Source organism: Diceros bicornis, chromosome 4 (genome assembly GCF_020826845.1).
Source record: "Diceros bicornis minor isolate mBicDic1 chromosome 4, mDicBic1.mat.cur, whole genome shotgun sequence".
NCBI classification, from domain to species: domain Eukaryota; kingdom Metazoa; phylum Chordata; class Mammalia; order Perissodactyla; family Rhinocerotidae; genus Diceros; species Diceros bicornis.
Window position 1 is genome coordinate 54,464,751 of NC_080743.1, and position 27,192 is coordinate 54,491,942.

The 27,192-nt window shown below is 46.2% G+C and overlaps 3 protein-coding genes across 8 annotated transcripts in view; all 3 read right to left on the reverse strand.

The window, feature by feature from the left end:
- Positions 1-6,446: 6,446 nt before the first annotated feature.
- SF3B4 (splicing factor 3b subunit 4) lies at positions 6,447-10,723 on the reverse strand. The gene is made up of 6 exons (XM_058539023.1): positions 10,625-10,723; positions 10,045-10,173; positions 9,239-9,781; positions 8,712-8,918; positions 7,048-7,221; positions 6,447-6,848 (listed from the first exon to the last, which is right to left on the reverse strand). Exons 1-6 carry the CDS (start codon positions 10,656-10,658, stop codon positions 6,661-6,663), a joined length of 1,275 nt encoding a protein of 424 aa, XP_058395006.1. The 5' UTR covers positions 10,659-10,723; the 3' UTR covers positions 6,447-6,660.
- A 280-nt stretch (positions 10,724-11,003) lies between these two features.
- On the reverse strand, positions 11,004-20,020 carry MTMR11 (myotubularin related protein 11). Its single transcript, XM_058539021.1, is given in 18 exon segments — positions 11,004-12,102; positions 12,104-12,238; positions 12,569-12,862; positions 13,300-13,482; positions 13,741-13,914; positions 14,212-14,378; positions 14,917-14,987; positions 15,207-15,273; positions 15,731-15,855; positions 15,941-16,029; positions 16,189-16,276; positions 16,523-16,658; positions 16,770-16,848; positions 17,337-17,479; positions 17,647-17,707; positions 17,940-18,061; positions 18,500-18,590; positions 18,941-20,020. Coding segments are annotated over 18 exon segments (2,265 nt in total). The 5' UTR covers positions 19,007-20,020; the 3' UTR covers positions 11,004-11,928.
- Positions 20,021-20,096: 76 nt separating this feature from the next.
- OTUD7B (OTU deubiquitinase 7B) overlaps positions 20,097-27,192 on the reverse strand; it is a 57,056-nt gene continuing 49,960 nt past the window's right edge. For 5 of the 6 annotated variants that reach the window (XM_058539016.1, XM_058539019.1, XM_058539018.1 and 2 more), the window contains exon 13: positions 20,097-26,660. In XM_058539016.1, coding sequence (XP_058394999.1) covers positions 25,452-26,660 — 1,209 coding nt within the window. In that variant the 3' untranslated portion in view covers positions 20,097-25,451. The remainder of the gene's footprint in view (positions 26,661-27,192) is intronic. The other variant, XM_058539020.1, reaches the window with a different exon arrangement.

Here is a 27,192-nt window from a genome sequence, read left to right on the forward strand (position 1 = left end):
AATATATTCTGAGGGGTCGGCCCCGTGGCTTAGCGGTTAAGTGCGCGAGCTCTGCTACCGGCGGCCCGGGTTTGGATCCCGGATCCCTGGCGCACACCGACGCACCGCTTGTCTGGCCATGCTGAGGCCGCGTCCCACATACAGCAACTAGAAGGATGTGCAACTATGACACACAACTATCTACTGGGGCTTTGGGGAGAAAAAGGGAAAAAAAGGAGGAGGATTGGCAATACATGTTAGCTCAGGGCTGGTCTTCCTCAGCAAAAAGAGGCGGATTGGCATGGCTGTTAGCTCAGGGCTGATCTTCCTCTCACACACACACACAGACACACACATACACACACTATATATATATATATATATATTCTGAATTACCATTTCTCCACCACTGCCCATAGTCTAAGCTGCTGTCATCTGCCCTTAGCTACTGCAACAGCCTCTGTTTTCCCTATGTCCAATCTTGCTCCCCTAAAACCCACTATTCTCAGCAGTCAGGGTGATCTTCTAGAAACAAATCAAATCTGATCCAGCAAATACTCTCCCAAGAGAAATGAGTGCATATGTCCCACAAAAAAGACAAGTACAAGTATTTTCATAACAGGTTTATTCATAATATTCAAAAACTTCAAATGTCTGTCAGCCAAAGAGTGGTTAAACTTGGTATATCATATGGGGACTACTATATAACACATTTTTAAAAAATTGGACTACTATATGCGACAGCATACAAAGATCTCACAAACAAAATATTCAGTAAAAGAAGCCAGACCAAAAAGAGTACACACAATATGATTCCATTTATATAGTTTGAGAAAAAGCAAATTAATCTACAGTGATAGAGAAAATAGTGGTGCCTTTGGGAGGTGGATATTGATGGTGAAGAGGCTCGAGGAAGCCTTCTGGGTGCTGGAAATGTGCTACATCTTGATCTAAATGGTGGTTAAAAAGGTGCATACATATGTAAAAATACACTTAAGATCTCTGTGTTTTTCTGAATATATGTTATATTGTGATTTTTTTTAAAAGTTTTAATGAGATCTTACACTCCCCTTTCTCCAAATCTTCCAGTGGCTTCCATTATACTAAGAATTAAAGCCAAACTCCTAACCAAAGCCTAAAAGGCCCTGCAGGATCTGGTCCCTGCCTGCCTCCCCAACCCCCTTCCCCACGTCTCTCCCAGGCTTCAACTCTGCTTCAGCCTTACTGGTCTCCCTGTTGTGCCTCCAACATGCCCAGCACATACCCATCAGAGGACCTGACCAATGAGCATCCTGCTGCCTGGAACTCCCTTCTCCCAGATCTTTGCCTTATCATTCAGGTCTGTACTCGAAAGTCACCTGTCAGACACCCTATCTAAAAGAACTACATCCCTCCCCACTCCCCAGTCCCTGTCCTATCACCCTGCTATATTTTTTTTTCTTACAACATACCCCTATCTAAAATTACGATTTTTGTTTACCTTTTTGTTTTTTTGTCTTCTCCTACTTAAATTCTCAGTTCTAAGGAAGCAAGGACCTCATCTGGCATACTTACTGCTATATCCCCAGTATCCATTAAGTGAACACTTAATGAAGGATTATTCCACATAAGCTAAATATTTACCTTTAGTGTATGTGATAAATTTCTTCTTACTCCTACTAAATATGAGTATTGAACTAATAGGTAAAGAATTTGTTTGAAAGAATATAAATTAATTGCCCACTGAGAGCTGCCCTATTTTTTAGTCTAGACTTATTCCTACCCCCCAGACTCAGCTCTTCTCCATAAATGGCTTATTTGGGTGGGGGAATAAGACTATTACCCAGGAAGTGATAAATGGGTATATGGTAATGATCGTTAACATCGTTAGAGCATTTACCCGATGTGGGCACTTTTATGACCACTTTACATGGATTGACTCACCTACCTCCCCGATAACCATATGAGATGATCCCCATTCACAGATGATGAGTTTGAAGCACTGATTGGTTAAGAAACTTGATACAGCCACACAACTCAGAACTTGAACCCAAGCAATATAGATTCAGAGCCCATATTCTTTTTACATGCATCCATTTTAAGTGTACAGTTCTATGGTTTTAACAAAAGTATACACCCACGTGAACACCCCCTTGCTCAAGAAAAGGAACATTTCCCTTGTCCCCAAAAGTTCCCTGTGCCCTTCTGCAGTCAATCTCCCCATCCTTGGCAACCACTGATCTTCCTTCTGTCACCATAGAGTAGAAGTGTCTTTTCTAGAGTTTCATGTAAGTGGATTCAGACAGTATATAGGTCTCTGGCTTCATAGCTTTGGGTTTCAGAGCTTTCCAGGGTTTTTAACCACTGCCTTATACTACTTCCTGGTGTAACTTCTTTCCCCACTTACCCATCAAATTGGCTACTCCTCAACATCAGCCACCCACCTATATTTTATCACTGCTTCTACCCACCCCACTGGAAGCATATGAGATTGTCAGGATAGGGAGGGTAAAGAGGGATAGAACAGGGTCAATGTCCGCACCTCTAAAATACCATAAAGTCCCAGTGAGAGATGCTAACAAGTGAAGCACCAAAATTCCTATCCTTTAGGAGCTTATAATCCAGTTAAAGAGAAGGGATATTTTATATAGAAAGCCAATAAATAGCAAAGCAAAACATTCATTCATTCAACAAGTATTTACTCAGTAAATATAGTCTAGTACAATGTGACTAAGCAATTGGCTCTGGATTCCAGATAGATCTTGCTTCAATTACTGTATCCACCACTTCTTATCATGTGACCTTGGTCAAGTAAATTAATATCAGTTTTCTGATCTTAAATTGGGGGTAATAATAAAACCCACCTCGAGAGTTGTGAGGATTAACTGAGATAATGCATATAAAATACTTAGTACTGTACCTGGCACATAGTTAAGAGTTCAGTAAATATTAGCTGTTATTATTTTTACGATTATTGTATATGCCAGGGACCTTTCAACACTCTCAGGAGATACAGATTAATAAAATGAAATCCTTTAAGAGTTCTTAAGAGATTCGGTTTAACGCAGGAATAGTTAGATTGGGATCCATGACCTCCTGGAATTTTTGCTTCAGGATATTGGATATATATGCATTTATGTATTTTTCTTGGGTGGGGTCTATAGTTTTTGTCAAATTCTCAAAGGACTGTCTATGGCCCACAAAACATTAAGGACCCAAAATCTAGAGCATGCATTCTCAATGGGGGTGACACTGCCCCCAGGGGGTCAAAAATTTGTTTGGTGGGGTGGGAATCTTAGATATTACAATAGTTCATGTCCCTCCAAAGGGCCATAATAAACTGATATTCAGCATATATGTGAAATTAAAATTTCATGCATGGGGGAAGACAATTAAGAAAAAATGTCTTCTTAGTGGAGGCAATTAAAAAAAAAAAAAAAGGTTGAGAAATCCTGATTCAGCAAATAAACAGATGTGTGAACTGAAGTACCTAAGTGTACAAGCGATACTAGCTCTGTTCTGAGAATTGCTGAGCACCAGAGTCTGAAAGAGCTAGAGGGCAAAGATGAAGGGGAATATGGGGGAGTCAAAACGTAACCACTAGAGGCACTCAAAAATTATTGTTGAATGAATGAAAGCTCAGAGATTCTGAGAATGAATGCCTGAGAAAATAGTGGGTCCAAAGAGAGAAATAGGGAATTCAGCAAAGGCACTAATTTACTCTGTGATGGTGTGAATTCATCAACGTGATATCAGATAACAGCCAAAAATACCACACAGGAGCTTATGAGAAAACAAGCTAGAAATTTGAGAATCATCAGCATAAGAGTAACAGTCGAAGTCTCATCGAGGATCAGTTAGAAGAGTCAATTCACTTGATAGATGACATGGAGGCAGAAGGGACACAGAGACTGAGACAAAGCCTCCCACCACCTGGGGCTGCTCCAGTGCTGGCCTCTGGCACCCAGGGCCGGGAGCCAGCTGCTAGCTGTGACAGCTTCCAAGTGCTCCTGGGACCTCAGCTTATAACCACATCAAAGCAACTTTATAGAAGAACTCTGTTTGAAATTAACGGGTCAGTAACTCCTGTTATGATTCAGAAGCCTGGCATCATCAGCCATTCATGGTGAAATATCATGTCTAATCTTCCTCAAGCTTCTGACATATATAACCAGACATCCACTAGATGACCCCACCTGCATGTCTCACAACTCACCTCAAAGTCAACATCCAAAATTGAACTTATCACTTCTATCCCTCCCACGAAAATTCTTTCTGCTGCATACTCTCATCCTTGATTCCATGCTCTCCTTCATTTACTATATCCAATCTAACACCAAGTCCTACTATTTTGCCTTTTAAACACCTCCCCAATGCATCTCTTCCTCTTCATCCCTGCTCCTTTCACAGCCCTCATTTAGGACTTCATTCATCTCTCACCTGAATTATTGCCAGATGCATAACTTGTTACCTTGCCCTCAGACTTTCTCTCTCTCACATCTACTCTCTACACTATGACCATGGTTCTAAAACACAAATCTGTCACTCCCTTCCTTAAATCACTACTGTGGCTTCCTATTATGGATAATAGCCTCCCAACCAGTGTGCCTTGACAATGGTGCTCAGATACTAATTCTCTCAGTACTTGGGGCTGCTAGGCAGACTGGGACACTAGAATTCCTGAGCCAATAGCCTCCAGCCTGAAGCAGCTGTCTCCCTTTACCTCAGTGCGCTCTTTCAAATGGTTCTGTACCATGATGTGAAAAGGGACTCAGGATCACTGATGTGTGGGAGCTCCCTAACTGGCTCTGAGCTCACCCTGCCTCCAGCACCAAACAGCTTTAGCACATCATATACCATGCTATTTATCAATCTCTGCTTCTGCTCAGAAACACTCCATCCATCTAGAATGAGCTTCCCCTTCAACTTTGCCTGGGAAACTTCCTTTAACATTACGTCCAAGTATCACTTTTTTCTTAGGAACTTTACTTGGACTTTCATGTCAGGTTAGATACTCTTCCTCATCTCTCAAAATATTTCATTTCATAATAGTCTTACTCTCTTACTCTTTGTTTCATAATACTCTCACAATAACCCCTCAGTAATGATTGGACAGAACTGCCTTCTCATCTTTGTATCTTCAGCTGCCTCCAGCACAGAGCCCAGGTAGGTACCATAATGTTACATGAATAAGAATGATGCCAAAGAACAAGAGGGCCAGGCTCACCTTTTCTTGCCAAGAATTTAGGAAAGTTCAGTTACATAAGCCAAAAAGAGAGGTTCAAGAAGCGGGTGATAGGGGCCGGCCTGGTGGCACAGCGGCTAAGTGCCCGCACTCCGCTTCAGTGGCCTGGGGTTCAGGTTTGGATCCCAGGCACAGACTGACGCACCGCTTATCAAGCCATACTGTGGCACCGTCCCATATAAAGTAGAGGAAGATGGGCACGGATGTTAGCCCAGGGCCAATCTTCCTCAGCAAAAAGAGGAGGATTGGCATTGGATGTTAGTTCAGGGCTGATCTTCCTCACAAAAAAAAAAAAAAGGGGCCTGATATAACAGGATTAAATGCAGCAGAGAACGAAAAAAAAGGCCATTAGATTTGGTCTAGTTACTGAAAAGCTTTGAGTGCAGATTTAAATGTGATGGAAATCAGGTTTGGAAGGATTGAGAATGAGAAGATATATAGGAATGAGATACAAATCCCTTATCCAAGATGTCTGGTGGTAAAGAATGGAAGAAAAGGAAGGTTTATCGAGTTGTTACTATCCCAATTCCAACTGCTTTTGCAATTATCTAAGATATTTACAGGTTCCAAAGAAAACCAGATTAACATAGTATGCTCAGAGAAATCTAGCTTCCCTCCATAGTCCCTCCCTCGCCCAGTGGTATCAATTTCCATTAGTTTTTGGTTTATCCTTCTATTTTTTTTAATATAAATAAATGTAGACGTTACGTGCCACCCCTTAGATAAGGTAGCACACTACACGTTCTGTTCTGCATGTTACTTTCTTTATATATCCCAGAGATCTCTCCAAAACAGTATGTAGTCTTCCTCATTCCTTTTTACTGCTGCTTGCTACTCTATTGTGTGGATTTACCAGTTTATTCAACCAGCCCCTTACCGATGGATATGTAAGTTGTTTCCAACCTGTTAATAAAAACAGTGCTACAATAAATAGCTTTGTGTATGTTACTCCACATTTTTGCCAGCATAAGTGAGAAGTTCTGTTCTCACTTAATATTCACAATAACCATATGCTGTAGACATTGGGTCTCCATCTTATAAACTAAATGTATAAGCTTGATGTAAGGAAACAACTGCTGTAGTACACAGTGGTCCAGCAACTGCCACAGCACATTACAGAATATGCCTTTAAAACATGGAATAAACATCCTCACTCCTACCTTACCCTTCTTCTCCCAATATACTGACATCTCTTCTTAGAGAAAGGGAGAAGTTACTTTGCCAAAGAAAACACCACAAAGAATAAACAATGAGTTTAGTTTTATTTTCTCTGTGCCATTTGCAAAACACTTAGGACCAACGTAGAAAAAAGTAAAACCCCCTGTGAAAAACATTACACTTAAAAAAAAAGGCTTGAGAGGGATTAGTGCCTTAGCCCCAGGGAGCTACAGCAACTCTGATTGGTCCAAACTGAAAAGATACTGGGAGGATATAACAGGAGGAAAGAGAATGAGAAACTACTGAGGGAGAGGGCCTCGAAGTGGGCCACGAGGGGGAACTGGGGGCCGGGGAGTGGGTCTGGGTGGAGGGAGGGGCCCCCGCTGGTAGCCATAGGGTGGGGGTCGTGGAGGGCCAGTGTATCCATGAGGAGGCATCAGTGGAGGAGGTCCACGCATACCATGTGGAGGCATAGGACCTGGGTGACCTACAGGAAGAGAAAGAAAAGTTAGTAAAAGCAAGAAATAGGAGACAGTTGATATTGGAAAAATGTAGGAAGAGGACAGACAGAGAGACAGTGAGAAAAAATTTAAGAAGTAAAAGAGGGCAGGAGACAAGTGGTGTAACAAAGGAAGCTGCAAGAATGTGATAGGTGAGGATGAGGGAGGTGGCTAGGGCCTACTCACCCATGGGAGATCCAAATGGAGGCCCTCGGGGGGGCATGCCCATTGGAGGAGGTCCAGGATGAGGCATTCCAGGTGGTGGTCGGGGTGGTGGCTGTCCCCCAGAGCCTGGGGGCCCAGCGTGGGGGTGTCCTAAGCCATGAGGGCCATGGTGTGCCAGCTGCATCTGAGACATCCCTATGAGACCAAAACAGATACAAAGAGAAAGGAAACAAAAGGAAGTTAAGAGAAGAAAGCAAAGAAAACAGAGAAAAGAAGAGAATAAAATGGAGAAAGAAGTGACATCAGGAAAAGAAGGGTATGTAAAATAAGGCTGGTAAAAAGTGCCCCTGTCCTTGACCCCATTCCAACGGTACAAACCAACCAACTACCCAATCAACTCCTCACCCACTTCACTTGCTCTTTCCATGATTCAGGCACTCTAATACTGCTGCCGAAGTATATAACAAAGGAGTGATTATTGTGTTGCCAGGATTTGAGAAGGTAGAAGAAACATTTTCTGAGAAAAGATCTAATTCTAAAGGATGAATAAAAATTTTTCAGGTGGACAAGAGAGTGGGAATAGAACATCCCAGGCATAAAAGATTAGCATGTGAAAATCACAGGTATGTCAAACAGCGCAGTACGTTCCAGGAAAATGAGTAACTCAGTAATAAAGGAGCAGCGTGCAGTCACAGGAGTAATGGGCAGGGGCCTGATCACAAAAAGCCTAGAATGCTATGGTAACAACTCTGAGTTTCACTCTGTAGGTAAAAGGGAGCAAGAGAAAAATTTTGAGCAAGGGTGTGTGAACATCTGTGTTTTAGAAAAATTACCATGAAACTGGATCAACAGTAGAGAAATTGGAGTCAAAGTGTCACCTAGGAAATTACTACAATAAATTAGGTATGAAATAATGAAAATATGAGGGCCTTAACCAGGGCACTGGCAGTGGGGGCTGTTGCCAGAGATATTAATAAGACTTGGTATTAAGAGTGGGGTGATAGGTAATAGTCAAACATAGCTCCAAGATTTCTGAAAACAAATACTACAGGAAGAATAGATTTGAAGGGGAGGGATAAAAAGGTGGAGCTGTCTATTAAGCAGCAGGATTAAGGATCTGAAATGTTAATAACGATGGACCAGAAATATAGATCTAGGAGGCATCAATGTAAAAGTAATGGAACTATGCAGAACAGAGAACCAAGCACAAAAACCTAGGGACAAGCGGAGAAAAAGAAGTTTATTAAGGTGGCTGAGAACGAGGAGTCAGGCAGACAGATGGAGAATCCAGAAAAACCAAGAGACAAGATTTCCAAACAGGAGGACATGGCTGGTTTCAAGTACAGCAAAAGTCAAACCAGATAAGGAGCAGAAATGTCCCCTAATTTGGCAATTAGGTCACTGCACTGAATGGAAGTCAGAGAGAATGGAAATAAAAGTTAAGGAAACAGAAAACAGCAAGTATAGATTACTCTTTGGAAAAACTTAACTAAGAAATCGAGACAGGATGGTAATTGGTAAAGTAAACACAGTAAAGAGTTTTGTGTTTGTTTTTGTAAATGAACGTTTGAAGGAAAGGAGAGCTCTGGGACTATTATTGTTGAAGGATAAAAAGCAGCAGCATGAGTGATGATAGAGCTCCTCTATGAAGCTCATCCCTCCCTTTCTCAGCAAAGAACACCCACCTGGATGGGGCATCCCACCGGGTGGGAATGGGTGAGGATGAGAGTGTCCATGTCCAGGATGTCCAGCCCCTGGGGTTCCTGCTGATGGGGGGCCATGTCCCCCAGCCCCAGGAGGCATAGGTGGTGGGGGCATGGCTGGGGGTATCCCAGGTGGAAGGGCTCCAGGAGGTGGCACTGGAGGTGGGAAGGAGCCAGGAGGAGGCATGCCTATAGAAGAAATGGAAGAAGAGTTAATGCTAGTGAGGAGAGACTATCTTTAGAGAGCCAGTTCCAATCACGCCTCTCCAGGCAGGATGAGCTCCTTTCCCCTCCTCCCAGCCCTCTAAAGCCAGAAGCAATGTTAGGCAACTCATACAACTTCAACTTTCTGGAGAAACTCAACAGTTTTCTTCCCCACCACAACCATCATCCCTCAAGCCTTCTCACGACCCACTGACTCAATGTCTGTCTTTATCAAGTTCTTTTTCCTTCCTCCTGCCCTCCCTTCCCCAACCCAAGACAAACATATTTTAAATCAAAAGCTTTACCTGGTGGAGGAAGCCCAGATCCCAATGATGATACCACAGGATTAGGGGCAGAAGGTGGAGGGGGTGCATCTGCAAACAGCTGATGGGGGCGGTCAGCCTGGGAGAGTGGGTTCTGGGCTGCCAGAAGTCGTTCAGCTGCTGAGCCATGGCGTTCACCCTTGGAGTCCTTCTTGAAGGCATAGGACACGGTAATAGGGCGATTACAGAGATACTGCCCATTCATGGCCTCAATTGCTGCATCCGAAGCATCAAACGAAGCAAAATTAATAAAGGCATAACCTTTGGAGTTGCCTGTGTCAGGGTCCCGCATAATCTTGGGGGTTTGTAAGATGACCCCAAAGGCACTGAAAGTATCATAAAGTAGCTTCTCATCAATCTCTGGGTCCAGGTTCCCAATGAAAATGTTGGCCCCCACATCCAGGTTTTTGTTGTGAGCTGATGCCTTGTTCACCCGTATTGGCTTCCCATAGAGTTTGATCATGTTCATAATCTTAATGGCATAGTCAGCATCTTCCTCACTCAAGAATTCCACAAAGCCATAGCCTGGGGAAGTGGAAGAGAGGAGGTTAACAACTTACGTGAAGTGATTTAAAATGGTGTAAAAGTCATTCACCTCCGAAAGCACAAAGAACAAGAAATAATAATCTCACTTTGATTGAGAATGGTTCCAGAAACAAACTGTGAGCTAGGCTTAAGAGAAAGAAATCTTTAGGTTGCTCATTACAAAACAGTTGTGAATACTGCTGGGGTCCTCCAGGAGCAGTTTGTCCCCTCAACAGCCAAATGCACTCTTGCCATGTACTCACCTTGGTGCTGACCAGTGACTCTATCCTTTGGCATGTGGGTGTTGACTACTGGCCCTGCCTGGAGAAATAGCTCCCACAGCAGTGGTTCGCTAACTTTCTCGTCCAGGCCCCCCACGTACACCGTGGCATCTGGAGGGCGGGAGCAGGAAGTTAGAGCAGAAATGAGAGTATGACAGCAAAGGAGGTGACAGAAATATGAAGATGGAATCCAGGCGGGGGAATTGAGAGTGAAGATAAGGCAGAGGAGCAAAAAGAAAAAAAAAAAAAGACGTTAGATTAAGCCCTTACACCTTTCTCTTTCCAGGAACTGGAGAATCTTCTGAAGTCTAAGAGTTCTGCCGCAAATTCTTTTTGAATTTTTTTTTTTTTGGAGCGGGAAGGCAGCAGGGGATTGGATATAGAGAGCATCACACCTACAGGCCTCAGCCCGCACCCAGCCACCCCGCCCCCAGCAGGCACCGGGGCCGCTCTCGCGCCCTCCGCGGAGGTTCAGTCTCCCGCCCCGGTAGAAACACTGCTGGCCTTAGTCGAGACCTCCCAGCCGCCCTGAGTCCATTCCGGGCTTGTCCCCTCCAGTCACCCTGGTTCCGCTCGGAGATGGGCCCGGCCGCCATGGCGAAAAACGTCCCGCCGCCTCCAAGCAGCGATTCCGCCCTCTGAACTCAGTCACTACTTCCACTTCCGGAGCGAAGGCGTACGGGAGGCTGTGGGTGGGGCCCCGGCGGGGGAGGGGCCGGAAGCGGCCGCGGCCATCTTGGGAGCCGCTGAGACGGCGCTCAGTTCTCCAGTCGCTGGTTTTGTGTTAAGGTGCCGCTGCGAGCGGGGAGGGCGGGGAAGGCGGAAGGGAAATGCTCAGACCGTCTTAAGAAGTGCTAGACGTTAAAGGGTTATACTGCTCCCAAAAGTGTAAATTCGAAACCTAAAAGAACAAAACTTTACTTTTCATATATTTTGTAGCCAAATGTTCCTTCTTTTGTTCCCCAGAGAAGGGTGTGCTGAGGAACCCCCCCACCCCAAGGACTCGGCTGCTTCGAGCGCGGAGGCAGCTCTCCACCCCGGGCAGCCGCCTTTGGGCAGATGCGGCTTCACCGCCGGGCTGGGCTTCAGGTATTTCGTTTTCCCTCAGGGGAGGGGATTGCGGAATGTCTGAGCTGGAGCGACGTATGAGTTCACCGAATCGTTATTGCACAGGGGGGTGAGGGGAACCTGGGGCTCAGAGATGGAGTGCGACCGAAGCTGAGGGCGGTTGACACTGACGCCCGGGGTCCTCAGTCTTAACGTCCAGAACATACCGCTCGCCGCAGCGACAACACCTTGGTATGCTTTTGCCCCATGTTTCCCCTAAATGAGAGGCACAGAAAAGAGAACACTTTTCCCAAATTGCATATGAATTCTGCAGAGCCTCACCTGACACATACCCTTATTTCCTTAGCAATATGTGGTGGGTGCCGCCTTCTCTTGGGTCACAGCCACCCTCCATCCACCACTTACCTGGGATCTTTTATTCAAACACAAGAAACTATGCCAGCAGTGTGTATAAATACTGAGCTTTAATGAACTCATTAATAGAAATGTCACTACAAAAATACACAATTGGAAGAGACAGGGTGTCTCCCATATCCACTCCACATACCCATAGAAAACTGTAAGGGAAGAAATAGAAATTAGAGTTAAAGAAGCAGCAAGAGGAGGTGAGACTGAGGTCTGTAGACCTTCTTGTTGGGACTGTTGAATAGCATCTCTTATCTCACAATTTAACAGCTGGATATCCAAAATGGATGCAATTTCCCTGAAAAAAAGAGGTGATCATACTTTGGATTGTTTTTGTTTCTTAATTCTTCAAATTATAAGAAACAAATGAGACGGGACAAGAGTTAGAGAAGGTTAGCACCCCGCCATCTGCAATGGAAACAAGTCAGCCAGCTTGTTTAAGGGCTGGAGTGTAAAAGCTGAGGCAGCAAGACCAGATAAGAAAAACTGAAGGATTAGAGGAACCCTTCCCCATCGTAGACTGCCCTCTGCCCTGCCCATGAGAAAGCCAGCAATTTCAACGGGATTGGGAGAGAATGGTATTTGGATCTCTTTTCTTGGAGTGATCCTCAGGAGATATTCTTGGTGTCCATTTCCTTAATAGCTCTTGAAGATGGGATAGCTCATCCTGGAGGCCAGAGATTGTGGGAGCCGAGAGGCCCATCTGGGGTGGGGTGAAGAGAGGCAGAGAGGAATATTATTGCAGCTCTAGCTCTCTGCTTCTAAGATCTGTCCACTGCTTCTGGCGTCTTTAATTCTCTTTCCCCCTCCACTTATGCCCTAGGTTCCACTTGATCTAAGTCACAAGCAGGTTCCCCCGTGCCCCACACTCCCAAATGTATCCACCTGGATACCTACACTAATAGAACTTGACTTCCCAGTCCCTCCAGCCTCTTGCCTTTCCAGCTCCTAGAAATAGCTGGTTTCTCTTGGATCATCTAGTTCAGCAGTCAAGCCCCTTCTCCCACTCCCAATCCCTGTCTTCCCTACTCACCTGGACCTCAGGCCTTCCCCTCAGGTAGCAGCGTCTCCAGAGTCTGATCTGGGGTCCCAGATATCCAGGCAGCAGCAGCCCTGGGGGTAAAGGGCAAGCTCCCCAATGTGAGGGGAGCCCCCACTCCTGATCAGCTAGACTTTCAGAGGAGATAGCAGGTCGAGGGAGCCAACGAGAAGAGACTGCCAGCAGGGAGGGACTGTCCCGCCAAGGGCAGAGCTGATTCAGGGGGGTCAGGGCCCCTCTAGAGAAGAGCCACACAGAACTGGGGGGTCCAGGAACCATGAAGCTTGGCTAAAGGAGAAAGAGAAATCAACTAGCAACCTGGAAACCATATGACCCCAGTTTCCCCAAACCGGGTCAAGAAGGAATGCCCAGCAACCACCCACTCACACTGCACTATTGATGGAACTACAAGCCTACCCCTGAGAACTCTGTTTACTCTCCTCATTAGGTTTCAGACTAGACCTCAGGACTGATTAAAGTTGACTTTAGGGAAACTTGTAAAATGTGTGCATGAGAAAGGAGATGAGGAGGACAAAAAGGATGCCCTCTGTGCAATTCCAGGATTTCTGTCTTCCTGGGGACAGCGACTATAAATAACAGCTACAGAAGAGGAGTGGGATAGCTTTCCCTGGGGAACTCAGACACTGTGCCTTTCCACTTCTCGCCATCTAATAGGATGAGTCTGTGAGACAGTCAAGGGAATTTAGGAAATTTAGACACCTCACCTGCTGTCTAGGGAGCCAGGAATCTGGGCAGTGTTCCGGGTCATAGCCAGGATTATGGAATTGTAGTATCTGTTCATTGCTGTAGCGTAAATCCCAGTCCCAGACAGACAGCTGTGGGTTAACAGAGTTCCCAGCTGGGAGCTGGGAGTACCCTGGGGTATAGACTTGTGGATAGGAGTTGAACTGGACAGAAGAAACAAGAAAAAGGATGGTTAAACAAACATAAAAAAATATAATCCTTCTCTCACGTCTATAGAGAAATCATGAAACTCTTATCTCTTACTCCAAGAATCAGATGGAGTGAAAGTCGGGTCCTGAGAGTGAGTGCCAACCTCCCCCTTTCCCACCGACAGACCTCACTTTTCATAAATCAAGACTAAAATTCAGAGAGTACTTCTCAATGGGGGAAAAAAAGACAAGTCAAAAATGGAAGTCACTGACCTGTCCACTCTGCTTTCCACGCTCCCAGGGAGTGTCTCTCAAGAATGTAAGGGTGTCAGGAACCCTGACACTGTCTTGAAGAGCAAGAAGGAAAAACTCAGAGAATTCAAACTCAGCTGGAAACTGCTGGAGGAGCTGCCAGACGCAATCAAGGAAGAGGAAAAACACTGGGGCCTGAGGAGGGAAATTACGAGGTTGGAAGAGATTGTGGGGACCTAGAAGGGGAGGATGACAAAATGACGGGATGAGAGACACAGGGAACAGGAGCCAGTAGGAAGGTCAGGAATGGAATCTGAATTGAGTGTAAAGGGTTGTGGTCCCTCACTCATCTGGGTCTCTCTTCAAGCTCAGCCTAACTTCAGGACCCTTCTGACCTGATTCACCTCCAATGGATTATACTATATAATTTTCTCATCCCCTTACTTCTTTAGTAATACCCCCCCCCCCAAAACACTCCCAAAACATTCTCACCTCTTCACTGGCCCCAGTTCCCCCAAGTCGGGTCAGGAAGGGATGTCCAGCTGCCACCCACTCTCGCTGCACTAGTGATTGGAAGCCAAGCAGTGTTCGGGCTTCAGGGGCTGAAAGCAGCTGGACGAGTGAAGAGAGGAGGCCATTGAAATCACGATCACCGCGCTCTGGGTGATAAAGAGGGAGAAGGGACAAAGAAGGAGGGACCAAGAAACTAGGGCAGAAGAGAATGAGAAAAGGAAGCACGGCAAGAAGAAGTAAGAGGCACAGAGGGGAAAAGTTTTGGGTAGTTAGGATTGAGAGGGCACATAGAAGTGAAGACAAAACAAAGACCTTGAATGATTCACTTCATAGACTCCACTTGGATAGAAATACCCAGCTTCACATGTAGGAGGCAGAATCACAAATCTCAAACCAGCTTCCACATTGTCCTTCCCACCCCAATCCCAATCCCCATCCACTGATGGAAGGACGGGAACAGAGAGCTGAGAACCCTACTGTTAGGGACCACAAGCTTAGTGGGGAGGCAGAAGTAGCACTGAAGGATGAGTTAGAGCTCATGGGTAGTTCCTAGTAACAGGAGAGGAGGATGCTAGCACTAGAAGGGAACAAGGAAGCCTTATAGTTCTCCCTCTCTGAGCAGAACCAGTCAGGTGGGTAAAGGAAAAAGGCAAGGAATGGAGGGAGTTGACCCAAGAAACTCACCTTGAAGTACTACAGAGCGAACTCTGGATGTCACTAAGACTGAGATGTCACTGGCCTTTCGAAGACAAGACCTGGAGGGGCAGGTGAGGAAGGGGAGGGAAGAATGAAAAGCCTGAAGGGAGGGAGTGATGGGTCCTGGGATGAAACAGGCAGCTCCTTCTAAGGAGCAGCAAATAACAGTCTTCTTGGGAAACCAAGGAGAAGAGTTAATGGAAGGCCATTTAGGAGTCCAAGTTAACAGAAGGTTGGAGAGGGTCGAATTATAAATGATGGCCAGAAAAAGGGAGTACCTGACATAGTCCAACCATCGTGTTCCTTCCAGGGCTGAGAGCCATTTATCCTCAGCTACAGATGAATCTGATAAAGAATAGAGGTGTTAGAAGGGCAAAGAGATCAGAACTCAGGATTCAGAGTCTACAGCCTGAAGGGTTAAGAGTAAGTGGGGTAGTAGTTGCCTAGGGCTAGGGATAGGAATGAGAAGCAACTATAAATGGCCATGAAGTTTCCAAAATTAAATTGTGATGGTTTTCCAACATTGTAAGTATAATAAAATTCATTGAATTCAATGACTTTTATACTTAAGACGGGTGAAGGGTGAATTTTTATGTAAATTATATCAATAAACCTGTTAAAAAAAGAATATGTTCAGTCAGGAAGACAGGAAATCAGTGAGTCTGTTGGAGATAGGAGATCTTGAGTAGAAAACTAAGGATTATCAGACTGAAGTGGTGCTTATCTATAGCAGGCAAAAGGTAAACTAGGTTAGGGTCAGCAGGTCTAGGGGTGGGGGTAAGGGGTCAAAGGTTATTCTCACCAGGCAGGCAGAGGTCCCTCAGCCTCAAGTGAGCAAGTTGGACATCTGCAAGACTAGGCAGCTCATCTATTGTATCTACCAGGACAACATCTGAATGCCCAGCCTGGAGCATCGACTCCACTGTTCTGGAGGGGAGGGAGTCAGAAAGTAAGGGAAGGAGTCTGCCCTGAACATCTAACCTTTGATTATTCTCATCAAACCTCCCCTCACCTGATATCCTCCTTGTTGGGGTCACTGGCTGTATAGAAGCTGGCACAGCGGAGAAGATCACTGCCCCCAGGGTGATGCCAGGACAGGCGCTTCAAATGGGTGAGAGGAGGATCATTGTGGGAGAAACTCCTAGCCCCACCCTACCCTTGCCCCCACACTGAGACCACAGGGATTCCCTCCCTCCACAATGACCCTTGACCTCCCATGACCCTCTAATCCCCAACCATTACCCCAACCCTCACACTGACCGGTCCACGGCCCTGATGGAAGTGGCCAAATGCCCTCCTGACCTCACTGTCCAGAGTTCGGTTAGGGACCCACAAGTAACGGGGAAGGCTGTGAAATTGAGAGTTATGTCACAGCTTGGCTCAGTGACCTTGTTATAATGCAAAGCTGTTATTAGAAGAAGGCTGCTTAGGTGGGGATCCTTCCAAGGGGTTGCAGGTTTAGAGATCTAGAAGGGGGATAGCTTTGTGGATGTCCTAGGAGACTGGAGTTTGTGAGAAGTCTTAGTTTTAGAGGATCAGAGAACTGTGGAAAGATTGCAAGGGCAGCAGGAGGTGGGGTGGACTGGGAGATCACCTGGTGGCTACGTCGAACCTCTCGTTGACGGTGCTGACCCTCCAGCCCTTGGCCCCCTGCTTTTTCCGCTCAGTCTCCCAGTCTTCTGATGTCTCCAAGAGGGGAATAGGTGGTTTTCTGGAACCAGAACTTTGGCCTAGGGAAAGAGTGAGGCACAGAGGAGGAACCAGAGACGCATCTCAGTTCTTTTTCTTCAGCCAGCCTCTGCTTTTTCAGACTCTTCTTACCCACATGCACCCTTACTCACCAGCCTTGCTCAGGGTTATCCCTGCATATTGTTGGGCTTGACTGCTCTGGGCTCTGGCTTGGACAATGGCCATGGTCACCTGTAAAGGAAAAGACATCCCATCCTTTTGGCTCAGATTGAAGAAGTGAAAAGAAGGAAATGGGACCCATGTGTTGCACTACTGTCTTTGCCACCAATAGAGAAGAATAGCAAAGACAGTCCCTAACGAAGGGAGCTTCCACGGGTCATAAGGATTAGGTTCAGGAGAATACATCTAGAACCACAGAATCACAGAGTGTTAATTCTGAGTGGAATCTTAGGAATAATGTCATCCAACCCTCCCTGTTTTTCAAAGGAAGACACTTGCCCACAGTCACATTCCTGGTAATGGGCAGATCTGGGCTAGAATTCAGGCTCCTTTTTCTCATTATACTATCATTTATCCCAGCCTTTTAGCCTCTCCTTCAGGAGAGAAGCAGAGAGAATGAGGAAAGGAATCCTAGGAGATAGGGGAGTACTGGGAATTGCCAGAGAAAGGATCCCAAGGCTCGAAGGGGAGGAAGGATCCTTGGGTTGGGGGCCTCTTACCTGAAAGGCCTGGGGCTCTAGTCCTCCAGCCTCAAAACCAACTCTGAGCAGCCGGAAGTCTCGGCCGTGAATCAGAATCTCCTCAGGAATAAATTTAAGCAGGGACCCTGGACGGAGGAGCTGGATTCGGGACAGGCCACCCACTGAAGTCAAGAGTTAGAGAGCAGTGTAGCCATGGATTAGGGTCCCTCTAGGAGGAACTCTTCCAGCCCATCCCACTCCATCCCTGGCTGTCCTCTGAGAATAGAGGAAGGATGAGGCGGGATTCCAACACCCCCAGTGGGCCCCTTCACCCAATGCCCACACTTACCAGCCTCTAATCGCCCAATGTTGACCAGGGAAAAATCATATTCACTGCTCAAGGGAGTCTCCTAGAGGAAGCACATGACTGATGCTAAAGAGAGGAGATTTCACTCATTGTCCTGCCTTGGCAGCCCCATTCCTCCCTAGAGATAGTCCCCATTGACTATCCCTGATACATTCAAAAGACAGCCCTTAGGCATACTCTCAGTATCTAACTTCCTGTAATGTTTGTCTAAATCCTTCTAGACTCCCCTACCCATTTCCTGCTAGCTGTCCTTTCCATCGCCCTAACCGTCTCACCTGACTCCGCTGCCATCCATAGGGCTGAAAGGTGACCCTCAAGTTGGTGCAGATCAGGGTTCCAGGCAATTCAGGTTCCAGCCCCTTCCTCAGCCCTGGGGCCCATGCTAGGATCTGCTCCCCTACGGGGGAAGAGGGGAAGCCAGGTTATGACTATTCCCAGTGTTGCCCACACTTGTATACACCCACTCCTCGGAGACAGGAGGACCTAAAGAGGGAAGATTAAGATCCTCCCTTAGCCCCACTAGAATGAAAGCTTAGGAGGAGAGAATTCTTTTACTCTAGAGCCTAGAACAGTGCCTGACACATAGTGGGCACTCAAATATTTATTGAATAAGTAAATGAGAAAAGGGGTAACAGGGTCATAAAAACAGAGGGACCATCAAGGTCCAAGCTCCCAGCCAGCTCTGGGCAGAGAAGAGAGCAAGCCTCAGGCAGAAGCACTTTGAGCCAGGAAAGGAACACAGAGGTATCTTTGGCAAGGACATGAAACAAGGTTTGAGTAGGATGAAATTTGGAGGAATCTTTGGAGATCAGACGGATTGGAAGGGCATTATTACCTGGGAGGCATCCAGAGGCCAGGCAACTGCCAAGCTGACGATTCCTGGGCTCCGGCATCTGACTCCCCTGAACAGACTTTGGTCCAGAAAGCTGTGAAGGGTGTAGGGTTAATCCCCAGGCCTCTCCACCCCTGGGGTCTAGGATTACCTCGGCAGCCACCTTTGGAGGCCTCAGACTCTCAGGGGAAACTGAGATCAGTGGCTGTAGGGAGCTCAGGACCGAGGTTGGCAGACAGTAAAGGGAGGGGCTGGTTAATGGATAATGAGACAATGAACTTGAGACTGAAAAAGACAGACCAAGCTCCATCAACCGAAGTTGATATGAGACACCCTCCTCCTCCCCTAGATCCTTTTCTTCCCTCTTTTATCTCCACATCATCCCCATTCACACCCCATTGCAGACTGCCCTCCTCCCCCCAAGCCCAAGTTTCCTCTCCTTACCCCCATTTCTGGCTCCTCCTTCTGGGGGGCGATGTTGAAACTCTGGCCCCGGCCCCCCCACCACATTTCTCTGGCTCCATCCGGGGACGGAGCAGTTAAGAGTGGGAAACCTCGAGGATGCTCAAGCCCCTTGGGGAGAGGCTGAATCTTGTAGTTGAGAGGAGGCAAGTCAGGGCGAGGGGCAGGGGGAGGACTCAAAGGAAAGGGGTATTTGAGGTGCACAGAGCACGATTTGGGGTCTTTTGAAAGGTGTGTCCAGCCCAGCTAGAGGAGGCTCCTCGGAAACTTCAGTTGACTCTGGAGAGGGCGGGAGAGATGCCCGGCCCCTTAAAGGAGAATACACACAATTTTGGAAAAGAGAAGAGGAAGTGGAGAAGCCTGAGAAAAGTGAAGACAAAATGGGGAACTGGGAAAAAAATTTCCAGATTCCCTTCTTCACCCCAATCCCAGATCCTGTTCTCTTCCTGTTCACGAGCATTGGAGACTGTTTGAGGGAAACAGTAATACCAAGTATTAAACTAGAATAATTTGGGCCACTTCTCTGGACTCTCTCAGTGATGGCTTCCCTGGGAAGCTGTTTTCTTCTGTCTTCTTAAAGGGGGCCGGAGTGAGTTGGGGGATGGAGGGAGTGGGAGGAATGCAAAAGTAGTTCAGGCCTCCTTACTCCCTCCCCTGATAGACCTAACAAGTGGTTGAGAAGATGCAAATGGAAGTTGGATCTCAGGGGATTTTTTGCCTGGGGAGGCACAAGAATTGGGGAGGGGGGTGAGTTAAGGTGTTTTTATGTATCCTTCTCTAGAGAGCATGAAACATACCTCATGTGAAGGGTGCAGTGGAAAAGTAGGGAGAGAAATTGAAATATCTCCAGGGTGCAGACACAACTACAGGTATGTTTACGTGCAAGTTCTTGGGGTGGGAGTGGGAGGCCCAAGGTAAAGATCTTACCACTACACACACACAAACCCACCAACCCACCCAACCAACCAACTGGAAACTATAGACCACTCCAGGTACACGACTCCTCCCTCCAATCCAGACACCAAATCTCCAAATTAATGATTCATGTTGAGGACTTTGAAAGCTGAGGGCCGGAAACCTCTGTTCAGTTCAACAACCCCATCCCCCCACCCTCCCTCCCGCAACCCAAGCAGCGAAGATGGTGGGGAAGGCATGAGAGGGAAGTAAAGGAAATGTAGCTGATGGTGACTGGGGGTAGGAATGCAAAAATCTACATTTAGTTATGAAAAAGACTGGAAATAAAATACAAAGTAAGAATTAATGAGCTGCTGTTTTATTGATTTTGAGTCTGTACAGAGGCAGCAATCCTTAGGTGGGGCCCCCAGTTTTCCACAGTGACACTCAACTCTCTCCTCCCCCCAATACACACACCCTTCCGGCCTCAGCTTTAATAGGTCCCTGTCTTGGCTGCAACTGTGGAAATAGTGAAGAGGTTGTGAGACAGGAAGTCGATCTAGAACAAAGAGGCATACACCTGCTAGGAAGGTGGCCCAGAAGCCTGATTCTAGAAGTCCTAAAAGCTACCAAGTACCCCCAACCCCACCTGTATTACATGGGCCTCAATCTCTTGGGGGAAGAAAATACTTCCCAAGATCTGTTGCAACGAGAAGAGGTGTGTACCACAATTTTAAAATCCCCTTAGCTACTTTTCTTCTCCCTACCATCTTTCATTCAAGAGCCTCGTTCTATTCTTTAATACTCTGAGATGTAGGAGCAGCAGAGCAATATAGAGAAAAAACATCAGGAGAATGGGGGAAAATCAGCGACAGAAAAAAAAATGGGTGACTTGGATCAGCATCCAACCAGGAATGCAAAAGGGGCAGCAGCTGAGGGTTAAGTAAAAGGAGGACCACGTCTCACCCACACACATCCAGTGGAGGTTTAGTGGATGAAACGAAGGGTGGAGGGGCAAGGGGCTGTATCAGACTTCTCCATTTTCAGAATCCTGGTCTGGTTGCAGGTTTGTGCCAGGAGTGAAGGCTGCTGGGAGGGTAGCTGGAGGAGGGAGGTGGAGCTGAGTGAGTGACTCACCAGATGAGTCACAGATCCAGTTATAAGCATAGAAAGAGGCCAAGGTCCTCCCCACCCCCATTCCTCTCAGCGCTGCTGTCAGCCAGCTTCCTTTCCTCTCTTCTACTGCCCCTTACTCACGTGGCCAGTGAAGGGAGGTGGCATGGAGAATGTCTACATGGGGGACGTCATGATAAATATTTTGTTAATCAACTTAAGTACCTAGGGCAAAACACCCTGTGATTTTCAGACTGGGTATCTACAAAGGGGAAGAGACAGAGTGTCTGTATGACTCACTGAATCTGCAGTTGAAGGGCCTGGAGCGAAAAGGAAATTAGAAAAATCTGGGGTGCAGGTGATTCCAGGCCAGGCAGGGGCTTCTAATTCTGTCTTCTCACCTACGGCTGTGCATCTGGGGCACTGACTCCTTGGAGAAAGAAGAGGACACAGAGTCCAGAGGTGTGCGAGTAATTCAGGGACAATCATCTCTGAAGCCCCTTTATTGGGAAAGAGAAAATGTGACCGGAACTTTGGACGTGTCGCTGTTTAGAAAGGAGTAAGAGGAATGGCAAAAGCTAGGTTCTCAGAAATCATTCAGAACCAGCTCCATTCTTTCTGGCCCAGTATCACCTCCCAAATATACAATACAAAGTCAGTGCTAATTTTTGTTTGTTTTATTGGTGTGTGAGCTTTACTTTCCCTTGAAGAAGAAATTGAGCCAACAGGAAAGGGAGGGCACTTCCCTCCAGGCCCTGTACAGCACTGAGTTTAACACCATCCCCACTCCATAAAGAGATTGAATCTTTAAAAAAAAATTTTTTTTGATACAATCTTTTTATTTTGTTGATAGAATCCAGTAAGAGGGAAGAACTCTTGGTTAAATCTTATAACTCTCAGTAAAACCAGCACAGATGAAGGGAAGAATGTGGAGGCCTATCCTACAGTATACCTGCTCCATCAGGGCTGGGGTAGAGGAAGTAGGGTAGAGGGGTAGCACTGTCTTAAATCAAAAGGGGAAAAACAAGAACCCTGAAAATCTACCCTCTCCAATAATAACATCAGTAAGTACCCCAATGCCCTGGGTTAAAGGAACTAAGTGCACTTATTTAAGCCTGAGAGATGATATCATCCCTCATCTAGGGTTACAGGGTCTACCTCCCCCATTCATCCACATACCCCTCCTTAACTAAGGAAGTTTTGTTTATTTCGAGTGCATGCCATGTACCCCTGTCCTCCCTTTTCCCCAACACAGTAATTGCATGGGCTTGCCTCTTTTACCCCCTCATCTTCCCAAAATACCACAAACCAACCCAAGTCTGTTTTCAATTCCCAGGCATTATTCCTTCACCTCTCTTACCACACAACCCCCTCAAAGAATAAAGCAAAACAAACTTTACTCATCCCTATAGAAAAATATCCATTGACTCAGGGTCCCTCATCCTTAGAATGGAGAGTTTGTTTAATGCCTCAATAGTTACCTTCTCAAATTAAAAAAAAAAAAGTTAATTTATTTCTTAATACAAAGCTATAGGGCCTAAATAAAGTCCTATTTTACCATACTCATTCACCCCTAGCCCACCCCCAAGAATTTCCACCTTTTTTATTTGAAAAGAGGTCAAAAGGAATTAGGATTAATTTATAAATCAAAACAAAAACAAACATGACACAAAGTTTCTGGTTTTGTTCATTTGTCCTCAGTTTTTAAAAACAGAAGTATTAGCTAGAATCTAATAACAGATCAAATCCAAACACAGCAGTCCAGTAGAGAATCAACACTTTCCTGGTTTTATTCTCTGGGAAAACCCCTAGTCTGTTTCCATTCCTATTGGTCCAGGCCAGAATCCTATGATAACGATGGATGCCTATGGGAAAGACAGGTGAGCTGTGAAAATTTAAGGTGTGAGCTTGAGCCATCTGCTGGTTGGGTGCATGTTAGGGATGGAAGTTCACCAGGTGGTGGTCTCACCAGTGTTGTTCTAACCCCAGAAACAGGGTGAGGTGAGCAAGGCACTCAGACTTTGGGCACAAAAGTTAAAGGGTGCCCAAAAACCCAGTATTTTTTGAAAATCAAAATTTTAATGCAGTATTTTTTGAAAATCAAAACTAATGTAGAAAACTCCACAATGAACAAAGTATCAAAACTTTAAAGACAAGATTCAATCCCGTACTTGCTCCATTCAGCCTTACTTCCCTCACCCTAATCCCAGTTCTGTTGGATGCTGTCTTGATTTTGATATTTTGTTCATCATGGATTTTTTGCATTGATTTTTTTAAAATACTGCAATAAAACAGTATTTATCTTGATTACTGAGTTTTTCGGCACTCTCTTAAGTTTTGTACCCGAGGGGAGTGCTCTTCTCATACTAGTCCCAGTCCAGAAATACATACATTCCCTCCTTTGGAACCTATTTCCTTTGACCTCATTGCTTGCCTAACACCAGTCTATTTTCAGATAAAAGCCTAAGAATTAATAGCCATAGGACATGATTAAACCAACAGACTATCCGATTCGGAAAATAAGTGACTTTCAAGTTTGTTGAGGAGAAAGGAACCTTTCTAAACTGTGAGAAGTTCCAATGAAGAGGACAGTCTTGGCTGGCTTTGTTACCAAGGGGGAAATATGATGACAACTTTCCTGATTGGGGAGAAGCAAATACGAGTCACCCAACACATACACCCAGCCTATCTCTGCCTTAGATCAAATGTGGGGATTACATTCCACGGGATGGGTTATGCGTACATACCTCAAAAGAGAAATCTAAATACAGAGAAATAGCCCCAAGTAACACTCTGGACACTTAAGTATACTTATTCCCCTTCTTCATATGCACCCAGGAGTGTATACAATTGCATAGTTGATTTTTTTCCCCAGAAAAAAAAATAAAGAAAAAGGAAAATCGGCCCAGGATAGGTCCTCCAGTTTAAAGCTCTTAGAAATGGTGCTGGCCAGAGCATAGGCTGTCCAGACTTGTGCTTTGTGCAAAATGCAAAGGAGCTCCCCCTATCGTGTCCACAGGCCCACTCCCACCCCCTGGGGGAAAGGGTTGGGTCAGGGAAAGGGGGAAACCCAAAGACAGATCAGCTCATTGGGAGTAATCTGTGATCTGTGGTTATAGTTCACTAAAATATATTTCTCTACCTTTTTATAAATTGCCCCTAACCCCTATCCCATGTTTCAACATCAGTCCTATTATCAAAAATATCTCTTACAAATTTTTTTTATTATTTTAATAAACTAACCACAGATTAAGGTCAGCTATGGCTTAACAAAAGAAGCCAGGATGTTACGTTCATTCTCCAAAAGTAGAGAGGAAGAAGAATCATTTAAATAGGAAAAAAAATATCAGTCTTTAAAATGTTTTTGCTTGTTGGGGTCTTTTTGTTTGTTTCTTTTCCGGAAAAAAAAAAAAATAGTCAAAAAAATAAGTTGCTTTCTACAGAAACACAGCAGCAGAGGATGGTAGTGCTCTATTCAGGTTTTTGGTTTTGTTTGAAACAGTCTGGCCAAACGTCTGTCCTTCTCCTACCCCTCCCAAGGCGCATTCAAACCGCAATGTGTGGTTATTGCTAAGTAGTTAAAAAAGATCACCCCTGTGCCAACTCACCTGGAGAAAATCCAACACACACCGCTGCTCTTCCCTTCCCCACAGGGAATTTTTTTTAATAAAATTAAAGTCTTAAAAAAAAAATCACAACCTTCTTAACTTAGCTGAGCTCAAACCTCAAAAAGGATGAGGAAAAGATAGGGGGCAATCGGCAATCTCCTCTTGAACTAGAACAGATGACCGATGGCTGTTTAGAAGGAAGTAAAACTTAAGAGGAAAAGGATTCTCCTTTTAAGTTCCTCCCTTACCCATCTCAATAAACCAATTTAATCTACCTCCCTCCTAATAAGCACCCATGAGCACACATTACTGCCTTGTCTTTCCAGATCCTTCAGGAGGAAGAATTTATCCAACCCTAATTTCCACCTTAATTCAAATTAATAGCAAATTTGTGTAATTTCCCATTTTCTTTCCACACTCCCGACTCCACCACCATGTGCTTTTTTCCAACCTAAAAGAACTTTGGTCTGCTTTTTCTTTTATTGACTGAGAACCTCCTTTGCCTGTTCCTCCTCCAGACTTCTGCCCACCTCCCCACCCCCACACACCAAACCTTCCCCTCCTACTTTCCCTTTGGTCCTGGGATAGACCCAAGGGGTTATGCGACAGAATCACCATCTTTCCCCCCTTGTACCTCCTCAGTCCCATCAAGTCAAGATCGGCAAAGGACTAGTACAGCCCACGAGGCACCGTCCAGCCCTGACCTGCTCTTGCCAGCCTGGCAGCTCTCCAGCGCACACACACTTCAAAGTTTCTAGTCAGGCTCCCAGAAACATTACCGCATTTGCCCCGTCAACATGGGGGCTGGGTCTTGATGAGCCAATTAGTTGAGCTTAACTTTCTTTGTTTAGCCCCCTTGCCCGCCAAGGTTCCCTCATTCAGAACCTGTGCACCAGCAACTCCCCACCGGGTTCACGTTCCCTCCTCCTCAGTTCTTCCCTGTAACAGCAGGAGCAGAAGTTGTTTGTCTCAGGGTGTCCATAGAAGCTGCAGTTCGGTTGTTTGCATTTGGTCTGGGTTGGGGGAAGCCCCCGGGGACTTCCGGCCCATCCATCTGGCTCAGGGGGCTCTCTGTAGCCATTGCTATAGGAATCAGCCACGCGGAAGGTGGGTGGTAACAATGCACCCCTGTGAACTCCATCCTTGGAGTGACTGCCTGGCTCCAGAGAAGGGATGCTGTCCTGATGGGGGTAGGGTCGCCCAGGAGGGCATTGTCTGGGGAAGGTGGCATATGGTGGTAGGCCCCCAACACATGGACCCCCTGCCAACTGCCTCCGGGGTTCCTGGCAGTGGACTCCACCCCCAGAAGGCCGAGGGATAGTAAAGCCCCCAGGGTAGCCAGTAGAGAATGCCGTTGTCTTGGACTCTGCTGGGGGGGCAGTCAGCAGCTCCTCCCCGCCATCTGGCTCTGGCTTTTTGGCTGGAGGAGGCCCACTCCCTGCTCCTCCATTCATGATCTTCCTCTCTGCCTCCTTCTGCTTCTGCTCTGCCAGGAATCTCTCCTCCGCATCAGAAAGGTAGCGCTGGATCATCTCCTCCTGATATTGGTGACGGTGACCCATCTTCAGGGTTCCAACAAAAATAAATTTCCCCTCCCCTTGCATTGCAATCCTCATAATGCTCAGGCTTTGCATCACCTCCTGGCTATACTTGCTACCTCCATTACCAACAGACTCAGATGTAGGCTTCTCAGATACAGGCCCATCCCCAGCTGCCTCCTCCTTACCACCCTTCCAGCTCTTCAGTGTGTTTTTCTTCTTCTTCTCCAGTGTCTCAGTGCCACTGCTTACCCCTGACCCCATTCCCATCCCTCCAGGCTTAGAACCCTTGCTGTGCATCAGGCCTCCCATGTTCTTCTTAAGCTTGCTCCCCAAGGTTTTGCCAAAGCTGCCCAGTTTGTTAGCCACAGAATCTGCCCTCTTCTTGTCCTTCTCCCGATCTCGTTTTGACTTCTCTTTCCGCTTGCTGCCCTCATTGCTGGTAGAACTGCTGCCAACTGACTCCTTGTCTGATTCCCCAGACTCAGGAGTGGACCGGGGCTCATCTCCAGCCAAGGCTGTGGGGGACTCAGGCTGGGCCAGGGGAGCCTAGAAGAGACAAGAACAGTATTGACAGTCATCCCATTGGTCTGAGTTGAGGGAAGCCCCCAGGGACCTCTAGCCCACCCAGCTGGCGCTCATGGGGCTCCCTGCAGCCATTGATGTAGGAATTAGTCATGTGGAAACAGCATAGTAACACCCCTACAAACTCCATTCTTGGAGTGACTGCCAAGTTCCGTGATGGGGTCACCCAGGAGGGCATTGTTCTTCCCCAGCTCAGTCAGCTCTCCCATAGACCAGGGAAAGATGTATCTAATATTTAACTTTTATCTCACCCCCTGCAATATGACTCCCTTCTATAATAAGGAGATATCAAAATGAGGCCTGACTGTTCTTCTAGAGCAATGAGCAACTATACAATACGTGGCCTCTGGGTGAGGAGGGAGAATATTCTATAGACACTAGAAGGTCCTTTATTATAAATTTCTCTATGCCAAATTCTGCCCAAAATTAATCTCAAGCATGTCTTAACTAACCACAGCCAACCAAGTCTAACCATGCTGCATCCCCCTAGACATTC

Coding starts and splice junctions, on each gene's coding strand:
- SF3B4 (XM_058539023.1), bottom strand. CDS start 10,658: ATGGCGGCCGGGCCCATCTCCGAGCGGAACCAGG. Junction 10,174..10,624: donor CATCTCCGAGCGGAACCAGG/GTGACTGGAGGG, acceptor CCCGCCCTCCAG/ATGCCACGGTGTACGTGGGG. Junction 7,222..8,711: donor CGGTGGGATGCCCCATCCAG/GTGGGTGTTCTT, acceptor TTGGTCTCATAG/GGATGTCTCAGATGCAGCTG.